General features: G+C 35.2%; 1 protein-coding gene across 1 annotated transcript; it reads right to left on the minus strand.

Annotated features, from left to right (window-relative positions):
* Positions 1-104: 104 nt before the first annotated feature.
* LOC136823260 (splicing factor 3B subunit 2-like) lies at positions 105-22,539 on the minus strand. Its single transcript, XM_067079443.1, has 16 exons — positions 22,313-22,539; positions 6,076-7,055; positions 5,812-5,883; positions 5,514-5,627; positions 5,211-5,339; positions 4,331-4,408; positions 3,931-4,005; positions 3,633-3,743; positions 3,290-3,370; positions 3,129-3,190; positions 2,919-2,967; positions 2,618-2,707; positions 2,298-2,405; positions 1,749-1,990; positions 1,195-1,564; positions 105-309 (listed from the first exon to the last, which is right to left on the minus strand). Exons 1-16 carry the CDS (start codon positions 22,410-22,412, stop codon positions 247-249), a joined length of 2,724 nt encoding a protein of 907 aa, XP_066935544.1. The 5' UTR covers positions 22,413-22,539; the 3' UTR covers positions 105-246.
* Positions 22,540-23,081: the final 542 nt, after the last annotated feature.

Here is a 23,081-nt window from a genome sequence, read left to right on the forward strand (position 1 = left end):
AACTTCACTATGGATAGGAAATTCAGAGCTCGCACAACAAAAGCTTCTGAGTAGATTTTCAACCGTGCAACCACTGCTCTCAAACTTCGGCCAAAAAGAAGAGATATTGTAAAAACTTTCTTTGTAAATAAAAACTACTAAATCTATCAAATAATAAATCTTTACAAAAAAAGAGGTTAAAAAGTTTTTGAAAGTCACCACAAATAAAATACATCAATGAAAGTCTTTAAAGTTCCTCAAGAAGCACTAAAATTTGAATTCTTTGTATTTCTTTGCAGCTTTGCCACTGTCCGTTGGCTTCTTCCGTTTCTACAAAGAGAAAAATAATAAAACAAGTGATACTTTTATGGACCTACCTGGTTATGCATTTAAAACATATATAATTGATATCTACATAAGCGTGACCATTAAACAATCATTCAGAACACAAATAGTGACGATCTATTAAAATTAGTCGTTTGTTTCTTATAAAAAAAACACGTTCAGAAACCAAAATTTCATGCTCTTGAAATATTCTTTCATATTCAAGACTTCGAGAGCAAAAAAACATCTCATCAAAAAATTCAGTAATTTTAAGAACATTGATGTATGCTTATTAATAGTGATTCTTATAGATAAACATGCGTCTTTTGAGCCAATAAAATTTTTTTGCAAAAATTCGCTTAAGCCATCTTTTACCTACGATGGTACCCTACTTTCATGCAAAAAATCAGAAAAAATTAACGACCTAATTTTTCACAAAGTCCAAAAAACCCGTTTTTTAGCCGTTTTTTGGCCCAAATTTGCCCAAAAATTTTTTTTTTTGAAAATCGGGCTCCGTCACATTCGAGGGTTTATAGTTATGCATCTTTGTGCAAAAAATCAGAAAAAACTAACGAGCCAATCATGAGGAAAGCTAATAACGAACGAACGAACGAACAGACGAACGGACGAACGGACAAAGGTTAATTTATAGGACCTCCACCGGGGTAGGTCCAAAAATGAATTCCATAGGAAGGATGACAAAAGTCTATCCTTAACAGGTAAAGGTTTGAAAAGCATGTGACATTAATGCGAACCAATCATAATTAGCCCATCTTTATTAATGACACAGTTGGACCATTTGATTGGTTGAAACGCATTGAAATAGCCCTATAGAATAGCTTTATTTTGTTTTGGAAAATTTCAAGCTGTAAACATTAAAATATAACATACCTTTTTAGCGTTGTGTTCAGCCACCATGTCGGAGAAATCTTCCCTGTTGACGTTCGCTTCTCGTTCTTTCATCGTATCATCGTATTTGGCCGCCATTGCAGATGGTTCCAACTCAAGTTCACTCGGGTCAAGTGTGATCTCTACGCCATCGCCCGCCTTCTTAGAGGGCGCTAAATCATAAGTGTGTTGTGAGCCCATCATAGAAGCTCCAACATTAGTCTTTTTCTCATTCAATACAGTATACAACGCAGGCGTATCTCCGCCCGTTTCCATGGCGTCTTCGATTTCCTTACGTTTTCGGAGTTCAATCATATCGGGCGTTTCGAGACCAGCGCCAACCGATGACATACCGCTCGGCGTAACAAGACCGCTAAAATTGCGAGAAAAATAATCATAATTCAAAGGCTGAACATACAATATCGTTTGGTGTGCATCTGAGAAAGAAAATATAGACAAAAAAGTATCAAAATGGGGTCTGGTTTTCATATCAAAAGTAACGCAAATAAAAGAAAATAAAAGTTAAGAGGGTGAAGCAATTGAAAACATAATCATACGCATCGCCAGGAGTGATCAATCCTGTCTGGTCTTCATCGTCATCTTCTTCTTCCGACTCCATTTCACTTTCACTTTCGCTTTCCAACTCGCCCCAAGGTGTTCGATCGATTGTATCCTCCGTCTCTGCACCAGCATTGGGATCTTCATTCATGGTACCGAAGACATCTCCATAAAGTGGTTTACCCATTTCGTCAACTGGCGGCTTGCCCCAACCTCCTGCGTGGTAACCGAATGATGAACCCTGTACAATGAGAAATGAGTTTTTAATTGTAGTTTTTGCAAAGTTATATTATCTCTTAAGACTATTAATCCGTTGGATCCATCTTTATTCACAATGAATCAACATTAATCGTTAAAAGCTGTTGGAACTATAACATTATGTGACCAATGAAAAAAGTAACAATTTAAGACCTCCGAATGGAAAATGGAAAATTGTTAGGTATACAAAATTTAGCCTAAAAACTAGTTATCAAATGATAGCCTTTATAAAAAGCGTGAAAAACAATAAAAAAGAACAGCTATTTGTATTTCAGCGAAATGGAAAATACCTCAGGAATGGGAGCGTTTAATCCAGCGATTTTGAGATTAGGGTAAGAGGGTGGAGGACCATAACGTTGCATAGCGATCAACCAAGGTGGTGGAATCAACTCTTTTCCCTAAATAAAATGTAAAATAAGAAAGTCGTCAAATTTGCTTGTTGCAGAACAGCTTATCAGCTTATATAACCTTACAATCATGTACCCATTGTATTTCGTCTGTCTGCCTTGTATAGTACACAATACTACACGATGAAGGGATTTGCATTTAAAATATTCACTCTTATGTAAAAATAACAAGTCTGTTAATAAACAGAAGAAATTGAACTTACAGGGCCAACAGGCATACCAAGAGCTGTCCTCAAATCGTCTGTTAGATCACCTGGTTTCTTTTCTTTTAATTTGACTTCGAACTCCTTTCCCTACAAGGTACAAAATAACAGAGAACATAAATACCTTTAAGAAGAATGCCTTCTATAAAAACATCACAAAGAAATTTGCAAATCTGAATGATAACATTTTAAGGATCCTACCCGAATGGCACTTTCTTAAATTATTTCACATTAAGCTTCTTTGATAACATTGAATGTTATATAAAGATGAAGAAATAAAATTCTCAGGAAACAAGCTTACCTCGTAATATAAATCACCGTGTATTGTCATTTTTGGTTTAGTTTGAAATCTAAAAATAAAAGTTTATTTATTAGAATCTCGTTATAAAAATGACAATTCAATACACATCCGTCACAATTTCGATTTTAGGTGGCCAATGTATGTCCTTTAGCAAATCCTGTACATCCGAAGTGAGGATTTCATAGATAAGACAATGTTAATGTTACTTACTTGAAGAAAGCATCATGCAATTTTTGATAATCGATATCGATCTTTCCAAGCTTTGGCCTGATCTACAAAAAGAAAAAAAAACAGAAGGCATCACATCCAAGATTCTTTTTCTGTCTGTGAAAATGATGATTGTAAAGAGCAAAATGCAACCATTTTATTACCTTTCCTCTTTGCTTTGATTTTAGAGTTTTTGCATCTTCTTTTTCTTGCATAGCTGCCCTCATTTCCATGATACCAGTTTGCTGGAAGAATAGAAGAAAGCTGAATAGAACCGACAGATTGGAACAATATGTATATTGGGGAGAGACTGCTTTTATTTAGGCACATTTTATCAATGTTTCGAACTGTCTCTGTTTGTATTCAATGTAAGGTAACATCGATATTCTTCCCTTACACAGAATATCACTTTACTAGGGTTGCGACTTTTGTTTTTGAATCATCCTTTTACAAAATTCCAATCATTGAGAGATTTCCTCTGGACTCTAGAAGACAAAGGATTGATACCTTTATAAATTCTGGTAACTCAAAAGGATTCTTTAAAAAGCCACGTTTGCCAGCAAGGTATTTCCTCTTGAAGCACCAATGCCTGGGTACAGGAACAGTATTCTTGTAAGCCTGAAAAGGAGAACAAAAGTGCGTTTAAATTTCTACGAAAAAAGCTCAATGATAATTATCTGTTAAGAAACTGTTTTTTAACAAAAGTAAGCCTATCCGAGTCAAACAAAATCTTTTAATGAGAACGTCGATTTCAAATAACCTGAGATCACGAAAATGTTCTAAATAAAAAATAGAAAATTTGTACTTTTAAATAAACTAGAATTTGTGGATCTTTAGAGTTGACATCATGCATTTCAACAACATCTGGCCGTGTGACCATCTATAAAACGATAAAATCAAGGATTAGAAGGAATAATGGTCCATTTAGTACCACTATAAAAAGAGGCTACTGGTATTGACAGTAACCCCCGTAACTTTTTGAGCCTAGAGAAGTAGGACAAAGTTTATCTCTTCAGAGCAGAAAGGCCTAATCAGCATAAACATCCCAGGAATGTATTCAGAACTTGAGTCATTACCATGATGCACATAATGAATAGACAAATCTTTGTTTCTCAAGCTCAATCTTAGTTTCAAAAATAATTGTGGGTTTTCTACTCTAGTTGTAGAGAATTGACTGAATATTATTAATTTTAAGTACAATTTACCTGTTTCAATGTTGCAACTTCCATTCTACTTTGCTTCTTTAGTTGCTTCTTGGACATTTTCTCAGGCTCTTCCTTTTTCTACAAAGAAAATCATGTATCAGGGATGGTTTAAAATATTTTCATGCAAATATCTAAATACTTATAAACAAAGAAAAAGCTCCTACCAACGTCCTTTAATTTTAAAGCGTGCACTCTCATATCATTTTAGACTAATTAATAGGGAAAACCCTAAGGATTAAATTACTTATTATCAACATGAAAAATATGAGCAATCTGATTGGCTAATAACGCATACATAAATGCTGTATTTCATATTGTACTGTACAAATACAAGACCGCGTTCAAAAAAGGGGTCTGGTAGCGAGAAATCGTATTTTGTACTTTCTTACTGTAGCTTTTACGTAAATTGATTCTCAGGAACGTTTTCTTTTTCCTCTCAATACTCACAAAAGTTGTCAAAAGAATGTTTTGATATTTAAATGACCATTCGAATCATTTTCGAAAAGTCGAATGTTTTAATGTTGATTTCACCAAAATACAGGAAGTAAAAAAACGGAAATGGAGAGGGAAAAGTTGTTGATACTTTTCAAGTTGACAATAAACCAGTTATCACACAATACAGAGTACAATATGGGATATAATTTTCTATATTTTCCTCGCCTAAAGGAAAATATGACGAAAAATCTGAACTCATCATGAAAAAATATATTCCATATTGTACTCTGTACCGTGTGATAATATTACATATATAGTGGTTCCCACATGGTAGCAAAAAGAGTGTATACTTATTAAAGCAAATAGACTTATACTTGAAAGTCCTACCCAAGCAATTTGAAACAATTCACCCAAGAAAAAAACAAAACAAACCACAAAAGTATACCTCTTTTTCAGGATCTTCATCGTCATCATCGTCATCATCGTCATCGACGGCTGAAGGATTAATTATTGGCTTTTTCGTCTCCACTTTTTTCTCTGTATCTTCTGTCTTGATCACTGCTTTTTCTTCCAGCTACATTAGAAAAAATGACTCTTGATTGTTCTCAAATGGTAAAAAAGTCTTAACCTATTCTTGAATTTGGTTAATAAACATTTAGAAAGAGCTTTGATATTTGATATTGTTAGAATTAAAAACTTTTGGGAAGATTCTTCTCATTACATCCTAGTAAAGCTAGAAATAGGTTACCTTGAATGTCTCAAATATAGACTGGAAAGCAGCATAGTTCGGATCCCATTGTGGAAGATCGATTTTCTCGGAAACATATTCAACTTCAAAGTCATCATCATCGTCTCGTGTAATCTAGAAAAATATAAGTTAAGTTTATTCTTAATCTACACAATGAATACAATATAGTCTTTAAGGAAACTTTTATAAGGGTTATATACAATCGTTTATGAAAGAATTGTGCATGTTGTTCATTAATATAAAAGAAGAACTGTATTAATAATATATTAAAAGGGGCACAACGGCTATTACAGAATACCTGGACAGTTCTTTGTTCAGCTTTTGCTCGTTTCCTCCTTCGCTTCTTCTTCTTTTTACCTTTCTGTGATGGCTTTAAAGATTGAATAAAAATTGATAAATTTTATATTCATTGACTTAAAATATGCTATGAAAGCCACGCTAAATAATGCGACCATCTTATTATTCTTCCTACCCTCAAAAATAACAACAAAATTTTTAGTGTATGCTGAATATTTAGCAGCGTTTTCAATTGAAGGCTGTAGAAGTCAACATTATAGCATACCTCTTTCTCCTCAGGTGTTATTTCTTTAAATGTGTCGATTTTTGTTGTTTCTTCTTGATGAAAACTTTCTTCATTTTGAAAATTTTCTTCCCCTTGGGAACTTTCTTCAGTAGAAGGTTGGACTTTGGTAACAGTTTCTTGGACTTCGGTAACAGTGTCTTGGACTTCGGTAACAGTTTCTTGGACTTCTGGAGTGGTTTGGACTTCTGGAGTGATTTGGATTTCAGGAGCAGGGATGTTGAATTCAATATTTGTCTCCTCCTGTGAAGAAGATTCCTGATCCATTTCCATTACATTTGTATCTTCAACTGGTGCTGATTCTGTAATTGATGTTGCTTCTGTCTCTGGGTCTTCCTCAGTGATCCTTGGAGGGTCTTCCTCAGTGATCCTTGGAGGGGTTTCAGGTTGCATAGTATCTTGTGGAGGTGAATCTGCTTCTTCCATTTCTTGTTGGTGGGTTTCTGTTTCCTCACTTTTGTCGGATAAAGTTTCTTGTTCCATGGATTCTTGTTGTGGAGAGTCTACAGGCCCCTCTACTGAGGTCGGTTCAGAAAGAGCCATTTCAGGGGACCTCACTTCTGTAGGCTCTACATCATTCTCATTAAAAGTCTCTGATTCTTTCTGCGTGTTAACTATGTTTTCGTTTTCGTTTTCTGTTTCTGTTTCCTTCAAGGGTTCTGCTTCAGGTTCAACTATATTAGTTTCAATGTAAGTGTCTTCTTGTTCATTTTCCTTTTCATCTTCTTGTTTTTCCTCTCCTTCATTATTTTCAATTACAGACTTTTCAACATTTTGTTCAGATTGACTTTCTGTTTCAGCCTGTTCTGGTTCAGCCTGTTCTGGTTCAACCTGTTCTGGTTCAGCCTGTTCTGGTTCTTGCTCTTGAGATAATTGGAATTCTTGTGATTCTTGAGACCCCTGTGACTCTTGTGATTCTAGAAACCAAACATAAATTTTAAGATTTAAAGTTCCATGATGTTCTGTCACATAGTTCTCCTAGATGTTGAACATCACTCTCTTGTTTTGGGAGATTTTCATTGCATTGATTATCAAATTGAAAATAAATTCTAAATTCTAAATTTAGTTTACGTTAAGGCATGTTTTTCATGTATAAAGCTGCCTTTTAACAATATTACAATGTTTCACAACAAAAGAAAGTTGAATAAAGAAAATCACCTACAGCTACAATGAGTAAAAGGGGAGGGTGTACTTGATCTGAAATCTACGGTGGTTTGGCCCAAAATTAGGCCTTTAAAATCAGACTCGTAGGAAATTTTTGCCAATTTTAAAGCAAATATGTGTCGCTGCAAGCGATTTAGAGCACATTTAAGATCGGCCAATCGTTTTAATATACCAGTTTGATTCACAAAGTTGTATAACAGTACAAAAAACGATCCAGAAAAATTCTGCTTCGAATAGGAGAAGACCACGAGAAAAGGGAACGGGATAAAGAATAAAAAGAAGACCATATTATGTAAGATTGAAATCATTCTTTTTAATAATTTTCCTAACTTAATTGGAAAATAGATGATTTAAAACTTTTATATTTGAACAATATATATTTGAATAAAGTTAAAGATGAAGATTTTTAAGTTTCTTTGCTAAAATAAGGAATTTAAAATATAAATATTGGGTCCTGAAATTACACGCGCGATCGTAGCAAGTTTTCAAAAATCTGGCCTGAACATTGTCTGAAACTGCGCGGGCCCGCGCGGGCCATGCGCGGGCCATTTTCAAAAAGTATTAATCAAGAGGCCCGAACATGTATGGGCCATGCCGTGGGTTGTGACGTTTTGCGTTGTCAAATGAATATGGACGGCTCCCCTAAAGATTTAATATTTTATCAATTATCTTGGGATTTTCAGCGTTTATTCTAGAACTATTTGGGAGTAGAGAGCTATTTACAGATCTTAAAAAGGTTTACTAATTCTTTAGATATAGTCAAAAGTTTAGACATTGGTAAAACTTATTTCTCCGATCGAACATTGACACACACAGTTCCAAATTAGACACGCGTGTCAGCCTTGCACTCCATCACAGAGCCTATTTGAGATATTTTACTAACTAGTCCAGAGAAAAATTTTAAACCTTTATTATTTGAATGCATGCCTTTTTAATACTCAAATATAAAAAAATTAAAAAATTTTAACTTGGTCATTAGTCAAAAAAATCATTAAAATTGATTAGCCTCTGTGATGGAGTGCAAGGCTGAAAGCCACATGAATATGGTTAATCCTATAAAAGGAAGTTCATTCTATGGTGGCCTATCTTGAAGTGAAGGTGGTTGAACAAAATGTTTTTGGCATATTGACATTGTTATTGATGTCCAGACGGTGTCAATCGAACAACTTCGAACAAAAATTGCAATCGAACCAATCAAATGCAATCGAATGTGATCGAATATGGAATAATTGCGATTCGATTGTCGAACATAATCGAATCTCAATCGAACGCCCAATTCCTGGGCAATATTCGATTGTGTTTGATTGCGTTCGAGTAAGGTTAGATTGGTTCGATTGATAGCTGACTATGTTCGATTGGTTCGATTGATTACATTGGATTAATCTTTGATTTTGTTCGATTACCAGTCAGGCACATCCTGCCAAATGAACGGGGTATTTTTCACTTGCGATTGGTGGCAAATGCAAGGGGTCGAAAACAAAAAGTGATGTAATAGCACTGAATACCACACGCAATTGAACCGGGTTGGAAATATTTTGCTTCATTTCAAAGAACTGCATAGATGAAATTTTTTTTCCATGGGTCAATTTTTTCTTTGAAGAAACTTTTAACGAAAAAATGAAGTTCCCAGTTTTCTTCCTTTTTTCCCATTTTCAGTTTGAAGTTCATTTTTATTCATTTTCATGCTTTTAGCCTGAGACGTACTATCTCATTTACACTGGGTGACGAATACCCCATGCAAATGCTCACCCCGTTCATTTGCCAGGATGTGCCTGACTGATTACGATTATGTTCGATGAGTTTGATTGCGATTAAACTAAATTGGATCACTCTGTTAGAGCTTTTTAGCGTGGGTGGCCGAGAGCTTGAAGTACCATACCAAAGCGAATAAAATTTAATACAATTGAATCAATCAAACGTAATCGAATAGACCTTTTCGCCTTTCCATCCGCCATCTTGAATTCTATGCAAAAATAGAGGAACGAAAAAGCTGTGGTTGGATTTAGTTGGAAAGTATGCAAAACATATGCAAGTTTACGCAAAGATTAAAAAGACAACAAAGCATCCTATGAATAAATATTATAATCATTAGAACAATAAAAGATGGAATTTCTCAATCCAAAAAGAAATATTCACAGAACAGCAAAAGCCTTTTAGGAATTTGTTCTTAAAGACATTGCATATTCTGTTTTCATGCCATAAAAAAATTCCACGAAGACGGAGTACACACATCAAACTTTCTAAACACGCAAACTGAAAAGCAGTAATTATGACGTCACACATTATCAATGTTTTGATTTGATCATTTGGCGGCTCTATTCCCAGGAGCCCGTCAGCCAAATAAGGATTATTTTTTACCTTCGCTGATGATTTTTCAGTTTGAATTTATGTCTAATGTTATTGATTTTTGAAGTGCTTGTTCTAAGAGATGAGCAAATATAATTATTTTAAGTTTTCAAGAGAAGCAAATTTAATCTTTATTCTACAAGATTACACTTTAATATAATGCCAATTATGCATGTAAGTTTTATATTGATACTTTCTTTTTGCATATGTTTTGCATACTTTCTAAGGGAATTTCACCACGGCAATTTGGCCACCATAATTTTTGCATACAATTCAAAATGGCAGATGGAAAGGCAAAAAGGGAATCGAACGTAATCAAATACAATCAAACGTAATCGAAGCAATAGAACAGCAAATCCTGGGTAATATTCGATTGCAATTCGATTGCGTTCAACAATAGACCTTTTTGCCTTTCCGTCCGCCATCTTGAATTGTATGCAAAAATACAGGAACGAAAATGCCGTGGTTGGATTTAGTTGGAATGTATGCAAAACATATGCAAGTTTACACAAAGATTAAAAAGACAACAAAGCATCTTATAAATAAATATTATAATCATTAAAACAATAAAAGATGGAATTTCTTAATCCAAAAGAAAATATTTACAGAACAACAAAAGCCTTTTAGGAATTTGTTCTTAACCCTTTAAGTGCCGATGTCGTATATATACGACATGGGCTATATAGGAGGGCGAAGCCCTCCTGTAATGCCCAGTTTGAGTTAGAAATCGTTATTTTTGGTCGAACTCGTAGGAATTAGATTGTCCTTTATGGTCAAGCAAAAAAAAATTCAAAAGTGAGTCTTTCCAGCGAAATTTTAAGCAAAAAAGTCAAAAAAATGCAAAAAATTGACAAAAATTCACTTTTTTGAGATTCTGACCGTTTTTTTACTATTTTTGGTCAACGAGTGATCCAAGAACCTCCAAATTTGGCCCTGTTTTACTTTATTCTGTCTTCTAGTGAATTGATTTGAAATTTTACCACTGGGCACCTTTTCATCAGTTCAGTCAGGTCCGCGCAGCGGGCCTGACTGCTTTAAGAGCCATTTTCTGTAAGAATCAGGCAGGTCGAGGAAGTGATATCCTCAGATTTTACCAATTTTTGGATATTTTGCTCAAATACATGAAAATAACATCCTGTAAAATTTTTTTTGAAAAATATTTTTTCGTTCCCAAGATATGGGCCTTTAAAATTTGGGCCAATTTGCCCAAAAAAGTGCACTTTTGATAAATCTTTGACTTCAAGAGCAATTTTAGACATGATCAAGCCTAAGTTTCATTTCAAAACATATTTTCCTGGAAGAAATCCATAGGTACTTTGAAAAAATGGCATTTTGAGAAATCTTTTTTGACCCCATGGCTAGAAATCATTGCCTGAAATCACAACATTTCTAATTTTGAATAGATCTTGAGAGCAATTAGCTGGCTTGGCCACAAGTGTCACATTGACATTTTTGTATTTTTATGAAGTCTTTATGGTCATCTTTAACTTTCAATTAAAATTTTCATGTGACACTTAAGGCCACGCCCTAAAATGGCGGTTAAAGATAGCTTTTCGCTCAATTTTTAGTATTTTCAATGAGCTTTTAAAGCCATGGCCCTAAGTTCCATCACTGAAACAAACCATTTTTAGTTAGTGTTTTGGCCATATTACCCAATCCTAAAATCAAACCCATGTGCTCCAATACCATTTTTGCACAATTTATCTTCGAAAATATTTTTAAGTCATCAAGACTTAGCCAATTTTTCCCTTAGCAACGCAATGTTTTTCCCTAGCAACCAGGCATTCAGCTTTATCAAAATTTTCCAAACTGTTTCCTAGTGGTTCCAGACCATGGTAAATGTCTTAGATTGCAATATCAAGGTCTTGGACACAATTTCCACTGAATTTTAGGGCAAATTAGGGTCGCAGAGACAGAAATAGCAGACCCCAACAGGTAACGAGGAAGCAACTTTGGCTGATGCTTGTTGCAAAACCCTAAATCAAATCAAATTGATTCTAATGTTTTTAACATTATTGAAGAGGAAATACTAAGAGAAAATTAAGTGGGGGTACCTAGCATAGAAGTTGAAGGTTCTTTTAACAGGTGAAACGAGGCTTTTGACAAGAAATTTCACCACTAAGGAAAAACGCTAAGTCTCTTGTTTTTCATTGTTTTCAAATGCTAAAAATTATTTGCAATTGATCTTTGAAGGGAAGTCTCTTCTTGCATTTTATACCTTTGTACTGTTTTATCATTATAGATACTACACAGACCTAGAAAAGAACTTTGAAGAAAGTTAAACTGCCTTACAGATGAACTTTAACTACAGTAAATTCTGTATCCTCTCCTCCTCTTAGAGTTCATCTGTAAGGCAGTATAACTTTCTTCAAAGTTCTTTTCTAGGTCTGTGTAGTATCTATAATGATAAAACAGTACAAAGGTATAAAATGCAAGAAGAGACTTCCCTTCAAAGATCAATTGCAAATAATTTTTAGCATTTGAAAACAATGAAAAACAAGAGACTTAGCGTTTTTCCTTAGTGGTGAAATTTCTTGTCAAAAGCCTCGTTTCACCTGTTAAAAGAACCTTCAACTTCTATGCAAAGTACCCCCACTTAATTTTCTCTTAGTATTTCCTCTTCAATAATGTTATACGAGCTTCTAATTCCTTCTAGATCAGGAGATATAAGCCCTTAAAGTTTGAACTAGCGATTTTTTAAAAAAAACTTAGAAAAAAGGACCCTGGCACTCAAAGGGTTAAAGACATTGCATATTCTGTTTTCATGCCATTAAAAAATTCCACGAAGACGGAGTACACACATCAAACTTTCAAAACACGCAAACTGAAAGCAGTTATTATGACGTCACACTTTATCAATGTTTTGATTTGATCATTTGGCGGCTCTATTCCCAGGAGAATAATTTGCCGTCAGCCGAATAAGGATTGTTTTTTACCTTCGCAGGTGATTTTTCAGTTTGAGTTTCTGTCTAATTTCTGTCTGAAAGCAAGCAATTAAGGCCAATATTTTTGGTTTTTCTGAAGGACGAAAGGTATAGGAAGCTTTACTGAAAGAGGAATAAGGCTGGGACAATCTATTTTAAAGATATGGACAAAAAAAGGCACTTTTTTTGGGTGATAATTAAGATTTTACTTAGAAACTTTAATTCTCTTACCCCCGTCTGGGGCCCCCCTGATATGAGCAAGGGAACCATGTTGGCCACCCCTACTGAAAATTTCAGATCAAAACAAACAAGAAATTAATTCCTGTAACTCGAAGAAAATTGGAAAAAGCTGGTTTTTGACTGTTTCTGATCCTAAACAGTTAGTCACACTAGGAAATTAAGCTTTCAGAAAAAACAACATCAGTCATCTACAGGATGTATTTCAACAACAAGGATGAGAGTTACCTGAATCAAGTTCAAGATCCCAAGACAATCAATTAAAACTTGCAAACTTAAAATGAGACAAAATTACCGATTGCGAACGTGCATCAGCCAAATATCAACCAACCAAATTTTGTCATTCAATTCCCGAGATAGCGCTTCGATTTTTAAGGCCTTGTTTATACGCTAAAGTAAAAATAATTCCGCACATGTAAATGGGTCATTGTTTGAGGTCCGGCAAAATTTCCGGGAAAAAGCCTATCCGGCAGTGCGCGGATCTAGGTGGGTTCTGCCTCCCCCGTAGATCTTTTTCTTGGGAAGTTGCTCTTCAAATTAGTTTTCAAGGTTGGCTTGGCTTAAATTTTTTCATCTATGGCTTAAATTTTAGGCAATTTCTCAAAGTTTTTGAAAATGTTATTTTCATTAAAAAGCGCTGGGTTATTTTTTCATGAATCCCTTTAGAAGTTTTGCGGCGCATTTTTTTGCTTGAGAGTCAAGTAAACGATATAGCGCTTTCGCAGCATTAATCTTTGATATGCATTTTGGCGGGAAGCTAGTGTGACTAACTACTAAAGTGCTATTGACAGATAAAAGAATTCACTCCATTAAGCAGGCTTCGGCATAAGAAAAAAGAAGGCGTGTGATCATCGCACGCCTACATAGTAATTTTTAGTAATTTAGGCGTGCGAATCATGGCACGCCTCATTTTCTTTAGACGTGCGATCGCGTGCGATCGTTTTTTTATTTTATTTTATAAACATCATTAACAATGATGAGGCACAAACTTTTGAACAATTCCTACGAATGATCTTTCTTTTATCTACATAAAAACTAGACAACAGGAAAGAAGAAAGTGTATATTCAATCTTCATATTTGAAAAACAAAAACAGAAACCAAAAGAGCACTGAATAATCAAGAAGGAGAATACTTTACTTTAGGAAAACAAATGAGAAGAAGAATCATGCAGCAAAAGTAACTTTTAAGAAGAGCTAGTTTATTGTCATAAACCAATGACCTCATAAACATAGCATGCGAGAGGGAAGGAAAAAGATTTGAGAGAGGAAAAATCATACAGCAAAAGTGATTTTTTTAAAAAGGTTTTAGAGAGACGAAAAATCGTGCAGCAAAAGTTATTTTTGAGAAAGGCTTGTTTATTGAAGACCAAAGCATAGTATGAGAGAAAGAGGAGAGAGAAGATGTGTATCCATTAGAGTAACTTTTTTATAAGAAATTTTGTATACATATAGCAGTTTGAAAGAGTAAAGGAAAGTTTATCTTTCATCTATTTGGTTCTTATGATTAAAGTAGAAAATGATATTTGATCTTCTTTCAACAAGCATAAAAAATATTTCTAGAATAAATTTTTGCATGTGCGATTGATCGCACGCCTCGCTAGGTTTTCATGATTTATGGCGTGTGATAAATTGCACGCCTAAAAGGCTTTTAGGCGTGCGCGTGCGATCGCACGCCTAATATGCCGAAGCCTGATTAAGAATTAGTGAATAAGTTCTAGGGAAACTAATACAAATACAAACAAAAAATATTAACAAAACTGAACTTGTGTTGTGGGCTGGATGATCCATTCAAATCAATCACATAATCCGAAGTCGTGGATGTACAACTACAGAATCAACTTTGACGCTTCAATACCCGGCTGCACTCATCCCAGTGCAGCCTTCAGCTAAGTGGCTTTACTTTTCTGTACAATCCCAACAATACACCACATCATATTGACTTGTTATAATTATGAATCTCTCTCAAATTGCTCCATAACATATAAAGGAAGTACTTTTCTTAATAAACTTTTGCTTTATACTCTCCTGCACTCAGAACCATGGATTTGAGCGATCCTCCTCAGGAGGAGGATCAACCCCCGCCAGAAAACACAAAAGAATTAGAAATTGAAAACTTAATTGCTGAACTATGTTTAAATACCTCATCTGATCCAGTTAAATTCTGTTTGCGAAAATATAAGTATGGCAAAAGTGTACAAGACATTGAGAACGATATTTTTAAAGAACGTCATGATACCCTGAAAGCAACTGCAAATTTCTGAAAGTGCCAAATTTCAACGATAAAAACAAGAGACCTTTATGTCATCTTATTGTGTGCAAAATTCAAAATCTACTACCAGATGACTGCTCGATCTGCGATAAAAGATACAGAATCAGTTTAGAAGAGGATCCAATACTTGAATGTTCAGTATGTGGACAAGGTGTACACAAACAATGTTGGCTAAGCCTTGCAGCAATCTCTCCATATTACAATACTGATATTTCCGACACAATAGATGCTGACACTTTTAAGAGTCTTTATAACCCATTAAGCCTTCCTGGATTGTTTTATGTTTGTCATGCTTGCCAACCAAAAACAATTCCCAACGATAATGAAAGGGATAACAAGAGGAAACGAAAGCATGTCAAAACAACACTGACAATACAAGAAAATGATACAAGACAAAAAGACACAACACCAAATCAAAATAATAACGATCTGACACTAACACATCAAGTAGAGAAAGAAGATGATTATTTGGCAATTAATAATCTTTCTGATCAAACTGATGACAAAGGAAAGAGAAAAACGATCTGTCGCTTTTTTAAAACTGGAAACTGTAAGCATGGCTTAAAAGGAAAAGACTGCAAATTCTTACATCCGAGGATGTGCAGAAAATTTACCTTACATGGTACAAACAACAAAAGAGGATGCACCATGGGAAAGAAATGTAAAGACTTTCACCCAAAAATGTGTTTTGATTCAATCAAAAAAGGTGAATGCTTCTCTGAAAACTGCCGATTTGCCCATGTTAAAGGAACCAAAAGACTACCACAAGGCATAAAGAATAATATGACACATGGCCATGAACTTCTAATGAATAATGACGAAATGCCAAAAAAACTTGCTGAACCTGCCTCTTTTTTAGAGGTAGTTCGTCTGTTGAGGGAAGAAATTCTGGAGACCTTGAATCAGAAGATGGACTCAATGCAGAATCAAATACAACACATTCAACAGACGTACCAATCACCTCTACCAACCTCATTTCCAACACAATATCCAATTCAACCCATATCAATACCAAGACATCTACAAAATCTACCACATCAAAACCAATTCAATCCAATCCAGTGTCAATAAACAATTTTGCATTCTTTAATGTTCAAGGACTTTGCCCCCAAACTGTTCAGAGCAAAGTCCCTTTTATAAAAAATAATATATGCAATAAAAATTTACTGTTTCTTGGACTGTCTGAAACATGGCTTCATAAGGGCCATATGGAAGCAGAACTTAAGATTGAAAATTTTACCCTATTCCGATGTGATTCTTCAAGAAAGAAAAGAAACAGAGGGAGATACACAGGTGGAGTGTGCTTTTACGTAAGAGAAGACATTGGTGCAACATTTGAAGAACTCTATTCTTACTCCTCTAAAACTGTACAACTCCTTTGTATTTACTCGAAAGCTAAAAACATGGCTTTGATGGTAGCTTACCGCCAACCAGACGATAAAAGCAATGGAAATCCATCGACATCCAATGATTTTATCACCCCACTCAATGGAGTAAAAACAGCAATATCAGAGCTAGGAGCCACCCCAAACATCATTTTTGGTGGTGATTTCAACCTACCTAAAGCTACCTGGCCAGATGGCTCACCTAAACCTGGTTGTCCTTTGGATGAAAGAATCATCCTAAACTCATTGAATCAATTCTGCAATGATTATTTCATCTCTCAATACGTGAAAACTCCCACACATAAAGATGGAAACATACTTGATCTTGTTTTCACAAACAATGAAAACATTATCCATAACTGCTCAACAGTTCCTGTCCTTCAAAGTACCTCACACCACAAAATTGTCATGGTATCAACCTGTCTTAATGTTAACACTGTATCAGATGAAGATGAGCAGCCAGAACCTCGTACAGGTTTTAGCACCCTGAACTTCTTTGCTGATGAAATAGACTGGGAAAATATAAAAGAGACCATGCGTCATATCAGGTGGAAGGAAACACTTAGTGACGACCCAAACGAATTATTGGAAACCATAAATGCCCTGTGTTTCAAAATCTGTAAAGATAATGTACCAACCAGAACACCAATAGAAGGCAAAAGGAGATCAAAAGTTGAAAGGTATCGTAGATCCTTAACCAAAAGACGGAGAAAAATCATAAAAAAACTTATACTCACAAATTCTCAAACCCGAAAGAAAAAAATCAAAGAGGAGCTGCTGCAAATCGAAAAAAAATTGCAAAAATCCTTCCAAGATTCAAAAAAGTTTGCGGAAAATAAAGCTATTGAATCAATCAAAAAGAATTCTAAATATTTCTTTGCATACGCCAAGAAGAAATCAAAAGTGAGAACTAAAATTGGACCACTGATAGACAAAAACGGAAACCTTACAATGAAGAATAAAGAAATGGCTGACATCCTTTCAAATCAATATGCTAAAGTCTTCAGTGAACCCATGTCACCTGACGATCAAGCTTTCAACACACAAACCACTGAAATATCAGAAATGGTAGTCACTGAAAATGACATAATGAAAGCCATTGACGAATTATCACCATCCTCAGCTGCTGGTCCAGATGGTTTCCCAGCAATAGTCCTGAAACAATGTAAAGAAGAATTAGCCATCCCATTGTGCCATCTATGGAAAAACAGTTTGGAAAAAGGAATTGTTCCAAACAAATTGAAAATATCAACTATAACCCCAATCTACAAAGGAGGAAACAAATCACTGGCTGCAAACTACCGACCAGTCGCCTTAACATCACACGTTATAAAGATCTTTGAGAAAGTCATCAGAAAACACATTGTCAAACACATGGACGAAAATAACTTTTTCAACCCAAATCAGCATGGCTTTAGAAGTGGAAGATCTTGTCTGAGTCAGCTCCTTGAACAACATGATCTTATATTAAACTTACTTGACAAAGAGACCAATGTATATGTTGTTTACTTAGACTTTTCTAAAGCTTTTGATAAAGTGGATCATTCAATTGTTCTGTCGAAATTCAAAAGGCTAGGAATAACTGGTAAAATCTATAATTGGATAGAGTCCTTTTTGAGAGACAGGCAACAAACTGTAGTGGTTAATGGTGTGAAATCAAACATCCTAGAAGTTATCTCAGGTGTACCACAAGGAAGTGTACTTGGACCCCTGATTTTCCTGATACTCATTGGAGACATAGATGAGAATGTTATCCAATCTATCGTCAAGTCCTTTGCAGATGACACTCGCACAACCAAGTCAATAAAGAATGCTGTTGAAGATGTAAAAATATTGCAACAAGACCTTCAGATTTTATATCAATGGACAATCGCAAACAATATGAAATTGAATGATGCAAAATTTGAATTGCTACGTTATGGCTCAAATACAGAAATCAAAAATGAATCTCACTATACCTCACCATCAGGAGATAAAATTGAAGAAAAGGAATATGTTAAAGACCTGGGAGTTCTTATGTCCAATGATTGTCTATTTAAACATCAAATTGAATCAATAATTGAAAAAGCCAAAAACATAATTTCTTGGATATTACGTACCTTCACTTCCCGCTCTACACATACCATGATCACTCTCTATAAATCACTTGTGATCCCTATACTGGAATATTGCTCAGCGTTATCGAGCCCCAGTACTATTAGTCTTATTCAAAGACTTGAAGAGATCCAGAAATCATTCTTGAAACAAATAAAAGGAACACACCAAAATTATTGGGAAAGTCTAAAGAAGCTTAGAATATATGTTGGGTATAGATTTTATAAATCTTTATGTTTTATCATTGTATCTTCTGTATGTATTATATGTTATATGAAAGTGTTATATATGTACATAGTAAGCTTGTTAGATGTTACATGTATATTATATTTTATGATTGATAGCTAGGTCTACCATCTTGCTCTCTGCAATGGAGATCACATGTTTGTGTCTGAGAGTCTTGATCTCCATTGTCCCCCCCCCTGTGCACTCCTCCTTTGGGTCCTTGCTGGAAGACTGGGCCTGAGTGAGCTCTCCTCCCTGACATGTGTTTTTATAAGAGCCTGTTCTCCCCAGCAAGGATGAGTGGAAGCCTGATCATAACAAGACATGAAGGATGAATCTCTTATACTGATATGTTAACACACGAGGATCAACTTAATATAATATGGAAGTAGGATTTATTCAGACAGATGTCTTTTATGTTCAATATATTCAGTTTTTAAAGATAACATCATTGGTCTCCACCATATTTAAGATCAAAATAGCCACCCAACATTGGTAGCAGAGGGTTGTTATGGTGATATGGCAGGCTTCCTCTCATTTGCAACAGATAAACGTCACCACTGAAAATACCCTTATCACGACAAAGAACATCTACCGCGTCAAAAGAGACATCCATGAGAACTCAGAAGCATCACTAAGGCTGGTCGGGAGGTCGCTCCAAGTGCTGATGGTGGGTTATAGGACAAAGAAACCCGGAGAGCATTGGTGGATCAAGGCTAGACAGGGCCCATCTAGAAGGGGATCAAGCGGATCACGAGCTGAGCTGGTGTGTTGGCTACTGAAGTTTCTGGAGTTGAAAAAAAAAAACACTTCTATTCACGGTAAAAAAATTTTCATTAAACTTTTGGACAGAGGTTTTGAAATAGTTAAAAGTCGTCGGAAAACAAAAGTGATTATGTGAAAAATGGTAGATGCACGTATTGAATTTAATTTGGACAGTAAATTTTAGAACTCTCGTGAATTTAACAAACTTGATGGATCGTGGGAGACATAACAAACTTTTAAATTAATTTTGAATTTTTATTTGTTTACTGGTTACAACCAATATATCAGATCGAATAATGAATGGAATGAGCGTAGTGTAAAGAAAATCTTGTTTGAGGAAATGTTTCGTAGCAGATTAATTTACCATTTAAATTGAGTAGGAGGAGGAAGGGTGTAGAAACAACAGACTGCTGTGCAAACAATCCTCTTTCCCCACCCTTGAGACTTGAGAAGGTTTTAAAATTTCATTGAATTTGAATGTAAGCATGTGCTATAAGACAGGATTCCCTCCTGTTGACTTCTAATCCTGCCGCTGGCTTGGGAAGATTTGATTTGATAAAATTTGACAAATGGACGAGAAATGAAAATTGATAATGTTTAAATGAACTGTGATGTAGGCCATGCTGAAAGAGAGGTGGACCGCCCGTACACCGGTCATAAATTCCTGTCGACTCCCAATCTTGCTTGTTTTGCTTGGGGAGATCTCATGTTTATGCTAACATTATATTTTCTTTTCTTCATGTAAATTATTTGGTGACATCAATGAATCACAATGGTGTTTGATTATGGAGCGATGTCGAGTTGTTGAGCAGGGAAAGCGATTCAAGGACAATTCATAGAAAGATCATGGTGATTTACTTGCTAAGAACACACTGGAATGAAATTGTGAGTATGTATTCGGTCATTGGAAATTATGAAAACTGGATTTGATATTGGTGTTTATATTATATATCTTTGGACTATTATCAATGATATGATGGATTTACGTTCAAAGTGATAATGATTGATTGATGTTGGTACCTTTTAAAAAAGTTGGGGTGAATGTTGGGTATAGATTTTATAAATCTTTATGTTTTATCATTGTATCTTCTGTATGTATTATATGTTATATGAAAGTGTTATATATGTACATAGTAAGCTTGTTAGATGTTACATGTATATTATATTTTATGATTGATAGCTAGGTCTACCATCTTGCTCTCTGCAATGGAGATCACATGTTTGTGTCTGAGAGTCTTGATCTCCATTGTCCCCCCCCCCTGTGCACTCCTCCTTTGGGTCCTTGCTGGAAGAATGGGCCTGAGTGAGCTCTCCTCCCTGACATGTGTTTTTATAAGAGCCTGTTCTCCCCAGCAAGGATGAGTGGAAGCCTGATCATAACAAGACATGAAGGATGAATCTCTTATACTGATATGTTAACACACGAGGATCAACTTAATATAATATGGAAGTAGGATTTATTCAGACAGATGTCTTTTATGTTCAATATATTCAGTTTTTAAAGATAACATCATTGGTCTCCACCATATTTAAGATCAAAACAGCCACCCAACATATACTCACTTCAAAGAAGGAGAGAACGCTACAGGATCATATACACCTGGAAAATATTGGAAAATCTTGTGCCAAATATCAATGATTGCTTCAAATCTAAAGACCATCCAAGATTAGGACGAATGTGTTTTAGCAAATACGCCGGTCCAAACAATTCAAAATTACGCGACAGTACCCTGACTATACAAGGAGCAAAACTTTTCAATGCAATGCCAAAGAGCATTAGAAACTTGAAAAATTTAACTGTTGACAAATTCAAAAATGCACTTGACAAACACTTGCAAAAAATTCCCGATGAACCCCAAATCCGTGGTTATACAGGGTGCAGGAGAGTTGACTCAAACTCAATTTTAGACATGAAATCTCTCTGCTGATCCATTTTTTCCTTCAGGAATTATGGATTGAATGAAGATTGTGGTGTGGATCAAAAGATTCTTGCCAGAGCGGTACGCTCAAACACATCCAAAAGTATCCAAAAGTAAGTATTTTTTGGTAAGAGCTATGCAATTTATGTTTGGATTTCTAGAAAGCTTACCCATTCATTGTTAGTACATTTTTTGTTTGAAAGTAATCTCTTCATGGAATAAAAAGATATAGTCAAATCTTGTAGGGTCATTTTTTTCAAAAAATTGTCACCACATATCAATTCTTTTCACCAGAAAATATCGATTTTTGAGACGTTTATTCCATACAAATGTTACTCGTATATTTCTTTTCCTCCTTTTATCAACTAAGATCTGCTAAAGTCGCATCCTAAAGTATTCATTTCGCTATTTTTTAGAATAATTTTAACCAAAACAAACGACCCGATGTTTGTGTCATCGTGTTCCTTTTGTTTAGACAGTCCTCGCGCGCGGCCCTTGAATTTCAGAGACGGTCAGTCTTTTTTCTTTGAAATGCCGCTATTCTTTTGAGTATGATTACGAAGATAATTAATTCGCCCAACTTTCGGAAAAAAGTTTAGAAATTACCTCCGTTATATAAAGATGTACCGTAGCGATATTAAAGATGGCTGATGAAACAACGATGAAAGTGAAGGAGAAAATTTAGAGTTTCATCGATTTTTGACAATTTTTTAACTTTAGAGAATTTGATGGCTGTTAACGTAGAGGGGGGGAGGGGGTCAGAACCATAACGGCCATCAAATGCCGTTAAAAAATTCGAAAGTCGAATGTTGACGGCCCCCTAGTTGTTCATAAATTCAACTGAATGGGAAAGGTACTGTTCGAGATATTCTTGAGTTTAAAAGAACAAACCTTCAGATTGTGATGCAGAATTTTCCTGCTCAGTTGATTCTTGTCCCCTAGCAGCATTTCTTGCTGAAGAACGTGTTTTGCGACGTCGAGTCTGCGCCATTTTTTGAAATTCCTGACTTTGTCAAGTCGGTTTCATCTGGAATACACTATGATAATAACTAATCCAAAAGGTGATACAATATTAAGAATACCAGTTATCTTTCGAAAGAGGCCGACTGAACTTCTTTATCTTGAGCTAACCTAGCAGCCAACTCTTTCATATTTTCCAATCATTTCGGGTCGATTGATTACTTGAAAAAAATATCAAAATCACAGAGTTATGGTATTGGTTTTCTGGTTATCGTAAGCCTGCTCTGAGAATACAAGAAAATCTACAGACTCAAATTTTAATTCAATATTTATTGATTTGTATGTAATTTTGAAGAATTAAACCCATTTTTGAATTAAAACTTTTAATTTTTGGATTTTTTTTCTAAATAAAAAGGGGTACAATTGAATCTTAAACAAACAAAAAGATATTGTAGCTGGTCAGTACTTTGCGTCTTTTTCCCAAATTGCGTAACCGAAAACACATGTTTGCGTCAGGTCGAGGTTGCTATAATCCTGCAAGTGCAAGTGGCTGGCAAATGAGTCCACCGGTGTGAAAATGTACACCTGAAATACATAATACAAGACTTTGAATTGAAATTAACTTTACAGAAATGGCTTTTCAATGTCGATGTGGAATTCAAGTTGTAAAGAATGCGAGCAAGGTAATATAATAATGTCT

The sequence above is a fragment of the Clytia hemisphaerica genome, unplaced genomic scaffold (genome assembly GCF_902728285.1).
Source record: "Clytia hemisphaerica strain Z4C2 unplaced genomic scaffold, Clytia hemisphaerica genome assembly, whole genome shotgun sequence".
NCBI lineage: Eukaryota > Metazoa > Cnidaria > Hydrozoa > Leptothecata > Clytiidae > Clytia > Clytia hemisphaerica.

Excerpts from the sequence above, each read along its gene's own strand:
- LOC136823260 (XM_067079443.1), bottom strand. The coding sequence starts at position 22,412 with ATGGCGCAGACTCGACGTCGCAAAACACGTTCTTCAGCAAGAAATGCT. Across the intron at positions 5,340-5,513 it reads CTATATTTGAGACATTCAAG|CTGGAAGAAAAAGCAGTGAT; the intron begins GTAACCTATTTC and ends TTTCTAATGTAG. Across the intron at positions 3,744-3,930 it reads AAATTCTAGTTTATTTAAAA|GCTTACAAGAATACTGTTCC; the intron begins GTACAAATTTTC and ends TCTCCTTTTCAG.